We start from the raw sequence: 17,946 nt of genomic DNA on the forward strand, positions 1-17,946 counted from the left end.
CGATTGTGTTACATCCTGGTTTTCAGATACCAGAGGAGTGGATTGTGATGAAGGCTCCACGTGAGAGGAATACGTATATTATGGATATGAGGTCGACTGAAATGGCCACGGAAGAATCATGCCTTATGACAAAAGCGAGCGAATCGGAGTCCGAATTGTGGCATAGGAGAATGGGGCACATTCATCTTCGGAAGATGAACCACATTGTCAAGAATGGACTTGTGCTAGGTGTTCCCTTGAAAAGTTTCAACTTTGAAGACAAATGTCTAGCGTGCAAGAAGGGAAAGCAGCACAAGAACTCCCATCACACCAAGAAGGTCAATTCTATTGTCAGTACTCTAGAATTGCTTCACATGGATCTCTTCGGTCCCGTGAATGCAAAAAGTCTAGGAGGTACTTCTTATTGCTTGGTGATCACTGATGATTACTCACGATATTCGTGGGTATATTTCCTGAAATCAAAAGATGAAACGGCTCAGATGGTGAAGAATTTGATTACCAAAGTTGAGAACGTTATGGATAAAAGGGTTAAGTTCATCAGGAGTGACAATGGAACTGAGTTCAAAAATTTTGAGATGGAGATCTTCTGCCTTCAGAAAGGGATTGAACACCAATACAGCGCTCCGTATACATCGCAACAGAATGGAGTGGCTGAAAGGAAGAACAGAACGTTAATTGAAGGAGCCAGAACAATGCTGGCTGATTCGAAGCTTCCTGTGGTGTTTTGGGCTGAAGCTGTTGCTACAGCCTGTTATATCCTGAATAGAGTCTTGACTGTTAAAAGACTTAATAAAACGTGTTATGAGCTTATGCATGGGAGGAAGCCTAACTTGAGTGGTCTTGAATCATTCGGGTCCCCTTGTTCGATTTTAAAGACAAATTCTAAATTTGGTGAAGTAGCCGATGAAGGAATCTTAGTCGGTTATGTTGTTGGGACTCCCAACAGACGTGTCTTTAATACATCGACTAGCAAGGTTGAGGTGGTGTGTAACACCGATATCACAAGTTACAAACCGCCAAAACCAAGCAACGGACCTGCTGAGTTTTTCGACTATGATAGACTTTTTAAGTCTTTTAACATACCGTATTTGGATAGTGCAGAAGAAGAAGAGAGAGTTGCTACGAAGATGATCCTTGATGAAGAAGAAAATATAGTGCAAAGACAGCTGTTTGATAAATGTCAACCTTCCTCATCAAATGCTATCGATACCCCTGCTGCCTTTCCTGAAGAAGAATTTTTCAATCCGTTTCACTCTCAGCAAGAAACAACCATTGACGAGCTCTCTTCTAACTTGGAAGACAATTTGCATGTCGGTTCTGTTCCGACCACGAGAATTCATAAAGATCACCCTTTGGAGAATGTGATTGGTGATGTGTCCTCCGGTGTACAAACAAGACGTAGCTTGAATGAGCACACCTGTGTTTACACAAGCATTCAGGAGACAGGCATAATCAACGAATGCTTGTACACCTGCTTTATCAGCCAGATTGAACCAAAGAATTACCAAATGGCTCTAAAGGACAGCTCGTGGGTCGAGGCCATGCAAGAAGAGCTGGCTCAATTCAAGAAAATGGAAGTTTGGACTTTGGTTGAAAAACCAAAGAATGTGCATGCGATAGGCACAAAATGGGTTTTTAAGTGCAAGAGAGATGAGAAAGGGATTATTATAAGAAACAAGGCGAGGCTAGTCGTTAAAGGTTTTAATCAACAAGAGGGGATTGATTATAATGAAGTGTTCGCTCCTGTGGCAAGATTGGAAGCCATTAGATTGTTTTTGGCATTTGCTGCTTATAAGAAGATGAAGGTATTTCAGTTAGACGTGAAAAGTGCGTTCCTAAATGGGAAAGTTGATGAGGTTGTGTACGTTGAGCAACCTCCGGGTTTTCCTGACCCAGACTTTCCTGATCACGTGTACAAGCTAAGTAAGGTGTTGTATGGACTACATCAGGCACCTCGTGCCTGGTACTCAACTTTATCAGATTACTTGCTTGAAAATGGGTTTGAAAGAGGGAAGATAGATAGCACGTTGTTCTTCAAGAGAGAAGGAAGCGACTTCCTGCTGGTGCAAGTCTACGTGGATGACATTATCTTTGCTGCATCAAAAGTCTCCATGTGTCAGCAGTTTGAGGCCGTCATGAAGAAAAGGTTTGAAATGAGTGCTATGGGTGAACTAACTTTCTTTTTAGGATTGCAGGTTGATCAGAAGAAGGATGGGATGTTCATTCATCAGACCAAGTATGTCCATGATGTGCTCAAACGCTTCAAGATGGAGGACAGCACTCCATTCGATACTCCAATCTGCGTCAACCATAAATTGGGTGCTAATTCTGACAATGACGCAGATGTGGACCCAACTCAGTATCGGGCTATTATAGGTTCTTTAATGTACTTAACTGCTTCTAGGCCTGATATTATGTTTGCAGTTTGTCTTTGTGCTCGTTTTCAGGCAAACCCAAAAGAATCTCACATGAAGGGTGTGAAGAGGATCTTGCGGTATCTCAAAGGCAAACCTAAGCTGGGGTTGTGGTACGCGAAGGGAGGAGACTTGGAGCTAGTCGCTTACACAGATTCTGATTATGGAGGGTGCAATCAGAGTCGGAAGTCAACAACTGGAGGATGTCAGTTTCTAGGTGGCAGATTGGTGTCGTGGCAATGCAAGAAGCAGACTTCAGTCGCAATTTCAACATGTGAGGCAGAATACATGGCAGTATCCAACTGCTGCTCCCAGGTTCTTTGGATTCAACAACAGTTGCGCGACTATGGTCTGAATTTCTCACTTACTCCTATTTGCACTGATAACACAGCTGCTATCTCAGTAACTAACAATCCCGTGAAGCACAGTAAAACTAAACATATTGACATACGTCATCATTTTATACGGGATTGTGCTGAGAAGAAACTGATTGTGCTTGAAAAGGTGGATACGCTTGATAATTTCGCTGATTTATATACTAAAGCGTTTGACAAATCAAGATTTCAAAACCTTGTTGAGTTGAATGGGATGATCAATCCCGAGTAACCATGCTTTTTGTGCATATTAAAAAAAAAAAAAAAAACGTCACATCGCTTAGAACAATGTCGGTTACCTCAGTTTGATGGACATGTCTTAGGATATGTTTGGTCCTCATTTTTACTTGTAGAATATGAGGATAGCCATTAACCAGACGACTGAAAGTGACCGGGGCGGTTTATGATGAGTTTTCATTCTTTCGCTTAAAATTAGTCGATCATACTTAGTTAGAAGGACACATACTAGTATGTGGTCGGTCTAGCTGATCCATTGGATCTTCGGGATAGCCGTTGACCTGAAGACTTTGATTTGGTCGGGGCGATAGAAGTTAAATTTTTCTTTAAGGGAAATAAAATTATTTTTCAAGTCTACTACTTCGTAAGAAGTTCGTTTGCTATGTTTAACAGAAAATTGATCCAACCTTGGAAAATGATAGATATACTGATTCTGTGTACTTAACTAGTGAAGTTATTAGGCTTAAAAGGCTTAAGAACAGTCATTGTATGTCATGGTAGCTTTTTATGGTGCGTAAAAGTAGAAGTGATACTAACTAAATCTACTCGATTTTATGTGGAAACTTCTTAAGAGTTCTGCATGTCTTCATATATATCTTTCCGAATGATAGGCAGAAAAGCGATTACCCAGTCATACACGAGCCTGTTAGTGTTCTGATTCCCGTGAAGAAAGCGTGTCAAGAGACTGCAGTGATCCAGATTCGGGACTTGCAGTTGTTCTCTATGTGTTTGTTTAAAAAAAAAAAAAAAAAAATTTAAGTCATTGAGACATTCTTTAACTTAAAATGTCAATCATGATGTAAGAAAGAGAACGGGAAGCAGAGTCTAAAGATCGAAGAATACTTACAACTTAATCAGACACCATGGGTCGAAGTCAATTCGGGGTGACCACGGGTCGAAGTCAATTCGGGGTGACTTGGGGAAAGCCAAATACGCTTTGAGAATAGATAGGAGGCATCATAATCTCTGAGTTGTTGCCCACTTAATTTTTGAGCTTATTTGAACTTAACTCGTATCACAGAAACGATGAAAACCATTTAAGTTATGTACATACTTACAACCTGTTTCTTTATGTCATAATACAGCTAAACACGGATCTATGTGACAGTCACGTAGTTAGTATGATTCCTGTTCGGATCTTTTCTAAAACATGGTAGTCCCTGTCTAGACTGAAATTTGATCCCTTGTACTTTAATTTTTAAAAGTTTTTCCTATTTATGTAGTTGTTGATTTTATACTTGGTTACTTAGTCTTGATCGTGTCATGTAACTCTTTAAGGAAGTTTTAAAACTTAATTGCAAATTGTTCAAATTATAGGGGTTGATTTTGTAAAATTTGATATATCGGCGAACTTGTGAATAACTTCGCCCTAGGCGAAGTTAACCGTAACTTCGCCTGTATAACCCAGACCCTATATAAAGGTTTTTAAAAGTCAACGTTTCATTATTCCAAGAACACAGCGAACTTATTCCGAAATTCCAGCGAACTTATCCAGTTTCGGGCGAACTTGTTTTCCGATTTCAATCTTTGTTCTTTTCTTTCAGTTTCCGATTCGTATTCAAGGTTCGTAGTGTCGATACATCGTATATCATGTTCTTTGATGTTTAACAAAGGTGTTTCGACTGTGTCGAGATTGAAAATTATAGATGCTATGAAGGAGTTCTTGGCATCTCAGGGGGAGACGAGCTGTAAAGGCGACGAGCTCAGGACAAAGAAGAAGAATGACAGAGACGATGATCCCAATGCATCGAAAGGTGCAGGTGGTGAGTTGCCAAGAACTACTCAAGCTCTTGGGACTTCCACAGCTCAGGGGGAGTCTGCAGGTGCAGCTGGCGGTTCTGGTGGTGATGAGGTGGTGATGGTAGATGACGAGGAGATGGGAGATGATGTGATCGATGCCTTGAAGGAGTTGGATGATGAATTTATGTGTGAAGATGATGTTCTACCAGTCGAAGAGATTGAAAAGATTGGTGCAGAAATTGTGATAGAAGATGATGTTGAAGAAGGTGAAATAGTTGAGGAGAATGTTGAACACGAGATCCCTGAAGTTGAAAAGTCAGATGTATGTCAAGATACAGTAGATGATGATACAGAATGGGAGGAGCAGCCTAGATGGAAGGAAGGCTATGCTCATTGGTTTATCAAAACTAAGAAGCCTGCTGTTCCAACCATGTTCAAGAAAAGTTATAATAAAAGGCTATGCTGAATCAAAGAAAGGAATTATCTGTTGGCTATATGATGAACAGTTAAAAGTGTTCGTGGTGAAAAGATATGATGGGATCCAATACTTTAAGAGGACGTTAAGATCTCTCAATACATTGCCTGAATGTGAGGTGAAGGATTTGGCTAGATTGGGGTTGATTAATAGAAGTGACGACAACATGGCCAGAGTTATTGGGAAGATCGTGTGGAAAGAAAGTATTAAAGAAAAGAAGTTTGAGTTATTAAAGCCACAGAAGGGAAAGCTAGTGGTAGATAAGGAAAGAGGAATGAGAGCAGATGGCAAGCCATGGATGGTAATGAAGTACAAACCGATTCGATGCATGGAAGAGGTTCCAATGAAGACTATGCCTCAAGATGTGTTGAAAGATCTTAAATGGTGGTATGTTGATTGCCAGACTGCTGAAGCCGTGATGGAAGACGAAGACGAACAAGAAGTGCTAAGAGTGTATGATCCGATGCATCTTGTTAATTTATCGAAAGCTGATCTGTAGGTGTTAAATGAAAAGAAGATATTTTATATTCCTGCTTGGAAAGAATAAGCGAGGAAATATCAGCGAGTAGTCACGGTATGCGTGAGAGAAGGAGTACATGCATGAAGACCAAGAGATTGAAGATTACAAGACACGTGCTTGAAGATCAAGACATGAAGCTACTGCCAAGGGGGAGTCTGTTGGTGCATAATGTCAGTAGTTCATAGTCTAGTGTCTGTAATCGAGTCTGTAATGATTAATTATGTTTTATATGTCTTAAGCGAAGTTACTAACAAGTTTGCTGTTTAGGCGAACTTGTTAGTCAAGCGAAGTTATGGACAACTTTGCCTGAACATGCCAGGCGAAGTTGTCGTGTATTTATATAGGTTACGGCTTAGCTTAGAAAAGGGGTTCGTGTGATCATTATCGAAGTTACGAGAGCTGTAACGTGAGGACGAGAGTTCGTGTCTGTAATAGTGATATTGTATCACGTGTTTTGGTTATAATATAACGTGTTTGTTTATCGTATCGTGTTAGATCTATTCGTGTCTTCTACGCTCGTAACGACCTACGCAGGGATTCCGCACCTACGTAGATCGAGATATCCCGTGCAGATCCATCCAGGGAACCTACAATACGGCCAGTATCGGTTAAGTTATGCGGTACCGGAACTAAACAAGAACACTAAATTCGTAAAATGAGCATATTTAATACAAAAAATAAAAACATAATTTGGAAAACTCGGGCGTTCGTAAAACCCATACATCTTGGCTACTATTCGACACAAATTCGATCGGAATTAGTTATGTTCGTTATGATACCAAAATTAAACCCGGAAAATAAAATTCATAAAATCTTACTACTCTAATAAATATCTACTATTATATGCCACTTGTCACACTCTCATTCATTCTCATACTTTTTAACCCATTTTCTTAAATATGGATACTACATGAGTCATTACCCACCCACTTTATTTGTTATTCAAACCTCTTATCCATTATCCAATCAAACCATAGATACCAAATTTCTCCCAACTCTATCACGTATGCCTTTCCATCGGCCCTCTCCATGGCCTCCACCACCACCCCAAGTTCCCACAACGAAATAGACCCTCTCCACGGCCACCACTACGATCGCCCCCTTCACTATATCTACTATATATACACATATACTACGCAGCGGTGGACCTCAAAATCCCTAAATCTCTTTCTCTCATCTTCACCAGGTAATATTATTATTATTATTATTATTATTATTATTATTATTATTATTATTTTGATTGAATTTTAATATTAGATTGATTGAAGGTTTAGGTCTACTATGTTTAATTTGAGATTTATGTATTAATTAGCTCTTTACAGATCATGTGTATTTGATATTATTATTATTATTATTATTACACATGAAGAAATCACCATTCATCTAATGATTATTATTATTATTATTATTATTATTATTATTCATCTGACTTTTTCGATATTATTATTTTTATTATTATTATTATCATCATTCATCTGATTATTATTCATTTCATTGATGCCAGTACACATAAATACGCCATGTCATAAGTTAGGCATTGACTGTTGTAAATGTGTTTAAAGCACTATTGTTAATATATCTTATACAATGTTTCACTTGCCTTTTAGTTACGAAATAATATTTTGTTATTAATGAGTTTGTGATAATCTATCTGACTGATAGGTGGCCTTCGGAACTCGGGTGTGTGCAGTCGATGTTACTGTTACGTAATGCGATTGCTGCTGCGAGATTGACATCCTGTTTAAGCACTACTTCAAGGAGTTGCAGATCTCTTTCACAAGGTACACACTGTTGTATCTTTCTAGGCGTCTAATATGCAAATATGTTGCTCTTTCACAATCTATCTGACTTTTTGCTTTTATGTCAAGGAGTTACTAAAGTCGGGTCTGTGCAGTCGATGTTACTATTACTAAAGTCATGGTTAAATATTTTCAAAATTTTAAACTGTTGGTATTCAACCATTTTCCTGCTTGTAAATGGCATCTTTAAATATTTTGTTTAATTACGTTGACACCGTCATATACTTATAATAGTTATAAATATGATTAGACAATCTGGTATTTGCACAACCTGTTACGGGTTAGTTTGGTTCAAAGTGAATTTAAAATAAGTCCATTTGGTTCGACCAAAAGTTTGTTTTGACAAAAATAGGTTCGAATCAAAACAGGTTACGACCAAAACATTTTTGGGCCAAAACGAGCCTATTTATAATGCAAATGATTAAAACTATAAACAATATAATCGAGAAAATGTACGGGTCAGGGCGAATCATTTTAAAATATCTTCTGTGTGCTTTGTCCTTGAACAGGTGTTGTCAAAATGGGTTTTTTTTAAATAAGGTATCAAATATCTAGGAATAATAATTACAACTATTTGTTATTGTCGAAATGGGCGGCAGGCTCAGGTTGAATAACGGGTCTTTATGTGTTCATGTATTAACGGGGTTTTTTTAACCAGGTTGAACATGCACTGTCAAGATACGTTACCTTATCAAGAGTTACAGGTAAACATGGACTAATGATTTTGATTTTTGATAAACAATGTATACTGACCATTATAATCACAAATGTAGTATACAAAGAATGTTTTATTTATTTGTAACATATATGTGTAATCTTATTTTGTAATTTAAGTGTAAACTGTAATTGTATTAACAATATAAGATCATTTTCTTGAGTGTATTTCACTTAATGGTTAAGGTTAAAATTTTCATCAATTACCGTGTAATACACGGGCCTCAAACTAGTGATCAATATATTCTAAAACAAAAGAACAAAAAAGTGATATATTTAAAAAAATCAAATAAGAGAAGTGAAAAGAGAGAGAGAGTTAGAAGTAAGTAAAGAAAAATAAGAAACAGTTGAATGAGAAATAAATATTTATAAAAAAGGTATTGTATTGATTAAATGAAAATATATAAGAAAAATGAAATAAAATAGATAATTGATGAACTAATAGAAAGAAATAGAAATAAAAATGCATTAATAAGTTAATTTAAAAGTAAAAAGTGAAATATGGATGGAAAACACTAGTTTGGTAAATAGTTTTCAATGAACACCAAAATGGTAAATAGTTTTTCCATCAACACTAGTTTGGGAAAAAATTGTGAAATATGTCATTTTTAGAGAGAGAAATTTTTTGAAAAAATACCCGGTTTTATAATACCCGATTCTATATTCGACCCGAACTCGATACATAGGGTATGACTTTTAAAAAACAATACACGGGCCCGAACTCGACCCAGGTTGTTACGATACAAACGGGCAATCAAGAGATTAAGATCGGTAAAGAGAAAGGAAGAAGAACAGAGAGAGGAAAACCAAATCAATTCATCGATACATTTCACATTCACGATTAATGTATATGTATAACCTATTACAATTATAACTCTAACTATTGAACATTTACACTTTAGACCCTCTACTATTTACTACCTAACATTACTCCACCCTCAAAAGATTTTTTCCCTCAAAAATCCGAATAAGAAAAAAAAAATTCTAATCAAAATTATCAAAACCAAATCGAGAAAAATTTTGTGCTTCATAAAGTTTTGCTATTGAAACATCTTATTCAACACATGTAACTTCAAAATTGGTAGTCTTCACATTTATGATCATTGTGGTTATCAAATTGAACTCTTTGATGTACAGTTGCATCACCACAATTGATTGGTTTGGGAAGACCATTTTCTTAAACATGTCCTTGTGAAGGAACTTAAAGTTAAAAGATATGATATATATTTCCATGATACTAGCTCTAATTCTAGCTCCATATCTCTTTTAATACGTGCCATATTCACCTTCCATATTGACTTCCTTAATTCTTGTGTAACATCCCCAAAATTTCGATCCAAATTTGACAACTTAGGAAAGTCGAGGGATCAAAAATAATCTCAAGATAAGTAATGAGAAAATATTAAATAAGGAATTATAAGAAAAATAAGGAAATAAAAATATTTCCTAAGTTAAGTATTCTTATATGAAGGAAAATAATAAAACTCCATCCCACATTGGAAAATGTAAGAAAGTGGAAACATTACACTATGGTATAAATAAGGAAGATGGAATCTATCCCACATGGAAAGTGGTAAATAAATGGAAGCTCTTTATAAGGAAAAGATTTTCCATAATAATATTCTTTTATGAATATCATGCACCAAGTGGTCCTAGCAGAGGGTGCGTAGCCCCCTACGCGCATGCGCACGGGCTCGGAGGAGGACGATGGCGACGGCGAAGGGCGTTGGGCGCAATGTGGCGCTTTGATGGCGCACTTCGCACGCTCGCATCACCGCGAGCCGCTTAAGAGCCGCCTTAGTATTTTTCGACAATGAGATTTAGACCTAGAAATGACAAGGTATCAAAGAAGAGGGACTAAAAGTGAAAAATATTATCCAGGGATCCATCGCGTTACGCGATGAGTCCAAGAAGACGGCCAACGCGTACCGCGATGGACCGTGATGACTCAGGGACACGTGGCGGCAGGACACGTGGCATGCCACGTGGCGTTCATGCAAAAATGGCGGCGTCGCGTACGCGACGGAGTTGAAAGAGGAGCCCATCGCGTACCGCGATGGGATCCAAAACTGGCTATAAAAGGGGAGCCTCACGGCTCATTCCCTCACACCCACGTCCACTCTCTCTCTAGAAATCCACACTCTCTCTACCTCGGTTTGTGTGCCGAACACCGTTTTGCGTACCACCGACCCGACAATCATGACCTCGTAATCCGTACCTAATACCCGGTGTTTTCCTCAAAGTACGTGCACGACCCGGCGACACCTACACACTGCCTCGATTTGCGTGCCAAGAAAGGTGGATCAAGAATGCCTCGATAAATATGCGTATAGAGTAGAAGTGCTGCCCGTATAAACTTAGGAATATCTAACTCCGAATACCCGTGCGAGGTAAGGGGTTCCGTCTAAGTTATTATCTTATTATTATAAATGGCTTAAGACCATAGTCGAAGTTATAGCCGAACCTTGATTACAATTATGTAGTATATAACTTTTCTTAAGCAAAAGTTATAGTAAAAAATAGTATTTCTTTATGACTAAGAAATATAATACAAGAGGTTATAATTATTAAATTAATGTTTCTTTTTGAAGAAGAAACTCAGTATAGACGTTTCTTCCTGAAGAAGAAACGTAGCATATAAATGGTATATAAAGAAGGGGACTAAAGGTCCAAGTGTTTTATATAAACAAATGATTTTATCAAGGTTAAAGCTATACGAAATAGACTAAAGGTCTAAAGCTAGATCGCTGATCTAGTTATTTATACAAAATGTTATTCTCGTATTATAGGTCCGAGGTAACAAAACAAGAAGAAGAATCAGAAAACTGGAATCAGTAAAAGAAACTGATTATAAACATACAAGGTGAATACGCCCCAAACCTTTTATATTGAGTCAGAATGTTTGCATAGGATTTACGAATCCTTAAAACTTGGTGTACAATAATAAGAAACAGACACTCTGATTAAGAGTATACATGTGTCTGGATCCAAACATACATGGTGACTCGGCATTTCCCCGAGGCCATGCATATCATCAACATGCCTCTGAAGGTCTACGGGATTGTTCAGAGAAATGATATTGTGTATATAATTAATTGTACAAGGTACTTACGGTAATTTGATCCCAATTTAGTTGGGTGCCTAATGAGTAGTCACAAAGGTATTATTTTTGGTTTCACAAAGGTATTGAAAAGTTATTTTAGAGTTAGCGTTATTCACCAGCTTTGTGCTGACGTATTTACCCACCCATGTTACAGGGAAAAAAGAAAGGTTAGAACAGACAAGCAAGAAGGAATAGAAGATTGAAGTTATAGTCATTAGATGTTATCTGGTGGCTGAGATATTTTATTTGGAAATATTATAAAAGAGTTATGTTTCCCAAATAAATGTATTTGAAATATCAAACGGGTAATTAAACCCGAGTTTTTAATAAGTTTTCAATATAATAATATTTTACTAAAAGACTTCCGCTAAAACAAACCCGCAACTCTGATATATTTACAAAACAGGTAGCAACTTGTGGTCACACGCCTAGGCCCTAAGTCGGGGTGTGACAGGTTGGTATCAGAGCCATCAATCTTAGCGAATTAGGTATTTTATTATACCTAGGCTTTGATTAAGGATAAGTTTTGGAAAACTTATTATACAAAATACTGATTTGATACTTAGTCGAAAAGTATCTAGATTTCAATCAAAATTGATACGGATAAGATATAAACGAAAACAAATAAGATAGGAGCGTCTTCCTATCCTTAAAATCTAACCTTGCGCAGATGTCCGATTGTCAATCTAGCCAAGGATCATGTCAGCCTCGATTTGGTAAAGGAAAAAGATTTATGGGAACATCTTTTCTCCCAATTCCTATATCTAGCGATGAAAGTACATGCCAAACAAAAATGTAGGAAGATTCAGATTCATTTGATTCTAACATTCCCCTAGCTCGGATTATTCAAAATCAAAATACGTATGGAGACGTATTAAGTAGATCCAAGAAACCAATGATGCCAAAGGAAAAAGAAGTAATGACTTATCCTGAAGAATATCCTCACGAACAAGAATATTTTCCGGCAACTCAAGATCCTTACTTTGTTCACATTCAAAATGAATAAAAAATGAAGGAAATAGAGGTGGAAGAAAAAGAAAAGGAGAATAGCAAGAAAGATAGCAAGATTAAGAAATTAGTCATTCGTTGGAAGAAATAGAACCTTAGTAGAGAGTATAATTGTAACAAAAATAATATGCACTCTTGTAACTATAATAAGATGAATAAAAGATATGTTTTAAGTTCTTCGAATATTGGACTTATCTTTTAAAATTTTTTTGTAGTATGTCAAGAGAAGAAAGTGCAAACTCTCACAACAGTCCTCCCAAGAAATCGGGAAACGAAGAAAACATTAATAATAAAGATAAGGATAATGAAATTCCCCGCCCAATATAAAGAAGGAATTCAAAAGATGATTAAGGAAGCTATCAAAGACATTTCTATAAATCAAAGTCAAACAAAATCCAACAAGAAAAGTAAAAGTGAATCCAGAATGGAAGAGGCTTATGATAGCTCTACAGCTGATAATAATCCAAGGAACAAGAAACGTAAGATCCAAAAAGGATGTAACTTTAAGAACTTTAAAGTTTACAATCCTAAAGAATTTCATGGAGACTCAGATGGTATAGCCGCTATGAGATGGCTAGAGGAACAAGAATCAATCGTTACCATAAGCAAATGCACTGGTGAGGAAGCTATCAAGTATTCTTCACAAATGTTCAGGAGAGAAGCTCTTGAATGGTGGAATACCTTGATTCAAAACAAGGGTCGAGAAACCATGTATAACGTAAGTTTGGAAACATTCAAAGGTCTCATATTAAAGAAATTTTGCCCAACTCATGAAATTGATCGAATTAAAATCGAGTTATGGAATCACAAGGTTATTGGCACAAATCTTAGGGAATATAACACTAAATTCCTAGAGTACCGCCGATTGGTTCCACATTTAGTAACTCCAGAATATAATAAAGTAACTCGTTACATATATGGACTACCAAAATAAATAAAAGACATGGTACGATCCAATATGCCAGAAACAGTTGAATCGGCTATGGAATTGGCCGGATATTTAATCAACAGTATGATAAGGAATCAAGAAGAAGAAAAGAATAAAGACAAAGAAACCAAGAAAGCAAAAGATTCCGGAAAATTAGAGAAAGAAGAAAGTACTACCAAGTCAGCATGTAAGACTTGTGGAAGAAAATATACTGGAAAATGTCGACTAGAAAATTTAAACAATTGTGCATACTGCAAGAGAGCAGGACACACAATAGAAGAATGTCGTAAGAAGCTAGGAGTATGTTTTACATGTGGAGAAACGGGTCACTTTAAGACTAAATGCCCGAAAAGAAAAGCTAGTCAAGATTAATAAATGACAAGATCACATCAAAGAAGTGTTAAGATAGACTATCTAACTTTTGTATATTAGTTGTAACTCGTTCTTAAACGAGAAGTTTTGTAATCAAAGAAGGGTATTTAATTCCCTAAGTTATAAATGAAATCTTAGCATATAGATCGTGTTAATACACAAAAATACTTATATTCATTACCTCGAAAAGACAATAAGAGATCTGGATACCAAAAAGTTTTATTCGGAACTTAGAATGAAAAAGGCTTTAACCTATCATCTAGGAAGATGATTAGAAAATATTATTCAATAAATACAAGGACAGTATATCATCAAAAGAATTCGTTCAAGAAATACGACTGATAGAGTTATCTACCAACTATGGTTGATCAAAAAGTCAAAGGAAAAGAGCTCGAAGATATTCAAGAAATACAATTGCTAAGTATAGCAAATGAAATTAAGTACAAGACTACTATTATAATATAGAGCATGCCATTAATCAAGATCAAGGATAGAATAGATTCGATAGACTGAATCTAAATAGCAACTTAGTGGAATATATTCGACAGACCGAATCCAAACAACAATGTAGTTAACATCGGTAAATGTTTAGAATACAAATGGTAAGGTAAATAGTTAAACACAACTGATCAATGTGTTTAGCAATTTATATTTACTAATGATATTCTGAATTATTGGCTGGTTACATCATTCAAGGATGTAAGTTAACAACAAAACAAAAACCTTAGTAATTCTGCATAGAGATTGTAACAAACAACAACCGGATTAGAAAAAATCTAATCAAACAACCGAAGGTAAGAGCCATTTACACTTAACACAACGAATCTCGAGGACGAGATTCATTCTAAGGTGGGGAGGATGTAACATCCCTAAAATTTCGATCAAAATTTGACAACTTAGGAAAGTTGAGGGATCAAAAATAATCTCAGGATAAGTAATTGGAAAATATTAAATAAGGAATTATAAGAAAAATAAGGAAATATAAATATTTCCTAAGTTAAGTATTCTTATGTGAAAGGAAAATAATAAAACTCCATCCCACATTGGAAGATGAAAGAAAGTGGAAGCATTCCACTAAGGTATAAATAAGGAAAATGGAATATATCCCACATGGAAAGTGGTAAAGAAATGGAAGCTATTTATAAGGAAGAGATTTTCCATAATAATATTCTTTTATGAATATCATGCACCAAGTGGTCCTAGCGGAGGGTGCGCAGCATCCGACGCGCACGCGCACGGGCTCGGACGAGGATGAGGACGATGGCGATGGCGATGGCGACGGCGAAGGGCGTTGGGCGCAATGTGGCGCTTTGATGGCGCACTTTGCACTTCGCACGCTCGCATCGCCGCGAGCCACTTAAGAGCTGCCTTAGTATTTTTGGACAACGAGATTTAGACCTAGAAATGACAAGCTATCAAAGACGAGGGACTAAAAGTGAAAAATATTATCCAGGGACTCATCGCGTTACGCGATGAGTCCAAGAAGACGGCCATCGCGTACCGCGATGGACCGTGATGACTCAGGGACACGTGTCACACTCAGGTGACACGTGGCGGCAGGACACGTGGCGTTCATGCAGAAATGGCGGTGTCGCGCTACGCGACGGAGTTGAAAGAGGAGCCCATCGCGTACCGCGATGAGATCCAAAACTGGCTATAAAAGGGGAGCCTCATGGCTCATTCCCTCACACCCACATCCACTCTCTCTCTAGAAATCCACTCTCTATCTACCTCGGTTTGCGTGCCGAACACCGTTTTGTGTACCACCGACCCGAAAATCATGACCTCGTAATACGTACCTAATACCTGGTGTTTTCCTCGAAGTACGTGCACGACCCGGCGACACCTACACACTGCCTCGATTTGCGTGCCAAGAAAGGTGGATCAAGAACGCCTCGATAAATGTGCGTATAGAGTAGAAGTGCTGCCCGTATAAACTTAGGAATATCTAACTCCGAATACCCGTGCGAGGTTAGGGGTTCCGTCTAAGTTATTATCTTATTATTATAAATGGCTTAAGACCATAGACGAAGTTATAGCCGAACCTTGATTACAATTATGTAGTATATAACTTTTCTTAAGCAAAAGTTATAGTCAAAAATAGTATTTCTTTATGACTAAGAAATATAATACAAGAGGTTATAATTATTAAATTAATGCTTCTTCTTTAAAGAAGAAACTCAGTATAGACGTTTCTTCCTGAAGAAGAAACGTAGCATATAAATGGTAAATAAAGAAGGGGACTAAATATCCAACTGTTTTATATAAACAAACGATTTTATCAAGGTTAAAGCTATACGAAATAGACTAAAGGTCTAAAGCTAGATCGCTGATCTAGTTATTTATACAAAATGTTATTCTCGTACTATAGGTCCGAGGTAACAAAACAAGAAGAAGAATCAGAAAACATGAATCAGTAAAAGAAACTGATTATAAACAGACAATGTGAATACGCCCCAAACCTTTTATATTGAGTCAGAATGTTTGCATAGGATTTACGAATCCTTAAAACGTTTTGTACTATAATAAGAAACGGACACTCTGATTAAGAGTATACATATGTCTGGATCCAAACATACATGGTGACTCGTCATTTCCCTGAGGCCATGCATATCATCAACATGCCTCTGAAGGTCTACGGGACTGTTCAGAGAAATGATATTGTGTATATAATTAATTGTACAAGGTACTTAGGGTAATTTGATCCCAATTTAGTTGGGTGCCTAATGAGTAGTCACAAAGGTATTATTGTTGGTTTCACAAAGGTATTGAAAAGATATTTTAGAGTCAGCGTTATTCACCAGCTTTGTGCTGACATATTTTTCCACCCATGTTACAGGGAAACAAGAAAGGTTAGAACAGACAAGCAAGAAGGAATAGAAGATTGGAGTTATAGTCATTAGATGTTATCTGGTGGCTCAGATATTTTATTTGGAAATATTATAAAAGAGTTATGTTTCACAAAGAAATGTATTTGAAATATCAAACGGGTAATTAAACCCGAGTTTTTAATAAGTTTTCAATATAATAATATTTTACTAAAAGACTTCCGCTAAAACAAACCCGCAACTCTGATAGATTTACAAAACAGGTACCAACTTGTGGTCACACTCCTAGGCCCTAAGTCGGGGTGTGACAGGTTGGTATCAGAGCCATCAATCTTAGCGAATTAGGTATTTTATTATACCTAGGCTTTGATTAAGGATAAGTTTTGGAAAACTTATTATACAAAATACTGATTTGATACTTAGTCGAAAAGTATCTAGATTTCAATCAAAATTGATACGGATAAGATATAAACGAAAACAAATAAGATAGGAGCGTCTTCCTATCCTTAAAATCTAACCTTGTGCAGATGTCCGATTGTCAATCTAGCCAAGGATCATGTCAGCCTCGATTTGGTAAAGGAAAAGGATTTATGGGAACATCTTTTCTCCCAATTCCTATATCTAACCTCTAAACTATCAATTACCATGGCCGACAGTAAAGAAGACATAACCAAAAATGATGGAGGGGCCTCCGATCACACCCATCCATATTCCATACACGCATCAGATTATCCAAGGCAACTACACGTCAACGGCGTCCTAACCGAAGGAAATTACAACGACTGGTCTAAAGAAATTCTCAATTTCTTATTCGCAAAAAACAAAGTCGGTTTCATTGATGGGTCGATCAAGAAACCAGAACCAATCGCTAACACCTACATGGCTTGGCTGAGGTGTGACGTCATGATTAAAGGTTGGTTAAAAACCACTATGGAGAAGGAGATACGAACGAGTGTGAGATATGCTAAGACCGCCCATGATATTTGGGCATATCTAAAAGAACGTTTCGGAAAAGAAAGCGCACCGCTAGCGTACGAGTTGATACAAACTTTAATCACGACCAAACAGGAAGGAACGTCTGTTTCTGCGTATTTCACAAAAATCTGATCTCTTTGGGATGAAATAGAAACAGTTCTTCCGACTCCCGCATGTGACTGTAATGGTTGCGTGTGTGAGATTGGGAATAAACTCTATGATTTCAAGGAGAAAGAATGGCTCTATGAGTTCCTACTTGGTTTAGACATCGAGTATGGTACCATACGAACACAAATCCTAGCCATGCAACCAACTCCAACTCTTAGAGCAGCCTACCATTAGGTGTTCAATGACGAACAACAAAGGGTTGTCTTCGGTCTCAAACGATCTACAAATGATTTTGCTGCATTCCAAGCTTTTGTGTCAAAGAAACATGATACAAATCTGCCACATAGCAGA

The 17,946-nt window shown here is 37.1% G+C and overlaps 1 protein-coding gene across 1 annotated transcript; it reads left to right on the top strand.

The window, feature by feature from the left end:
• The first annotated feature begins 17,157 nt into the window (after nt 1-17,157).
• Nucleotides 17,158-17,619, top strand: LOC143583908 (uncharacterized). Its single transcript, XM_077066083.1, has one exon. It carries the CDS (start codon nt 17,158-17,160, stop codon nt 17,617-17,619), a length of 462 nt encoding a protein of 153 aa, XP_076922198.1.
• The last annotated feature ends 327 nt before the right edge of the window (nt 17,620-17,946 follow it).

Source organism: Bidens hawaiensis, unplaced genomic scaffold (genome assembly GCF_021521415.1).
Source record: "Bidens hawaiensis isolate Kalapana, Puna unplaced genomic scaffold, B.hawaiensis_p1.1 tig00032718_1, whole genome shotgun sequence".
NCBI lineage: Eukaryota > Viridiplantae > Streptophyta > Magnoliopsida > Asterales > Asteraceae > Bidens > Bidens hawaiensis.

What these genes read in the sequence shown, in the direction of transcription:
- LOC143583908 (XM_077066083.1), top strand. Translation starts at nt 17,158, where the DNA reads ATGGCCGACAGTAAAGAAGACATAACCAAAAATGATGGAGGGGCCTCC.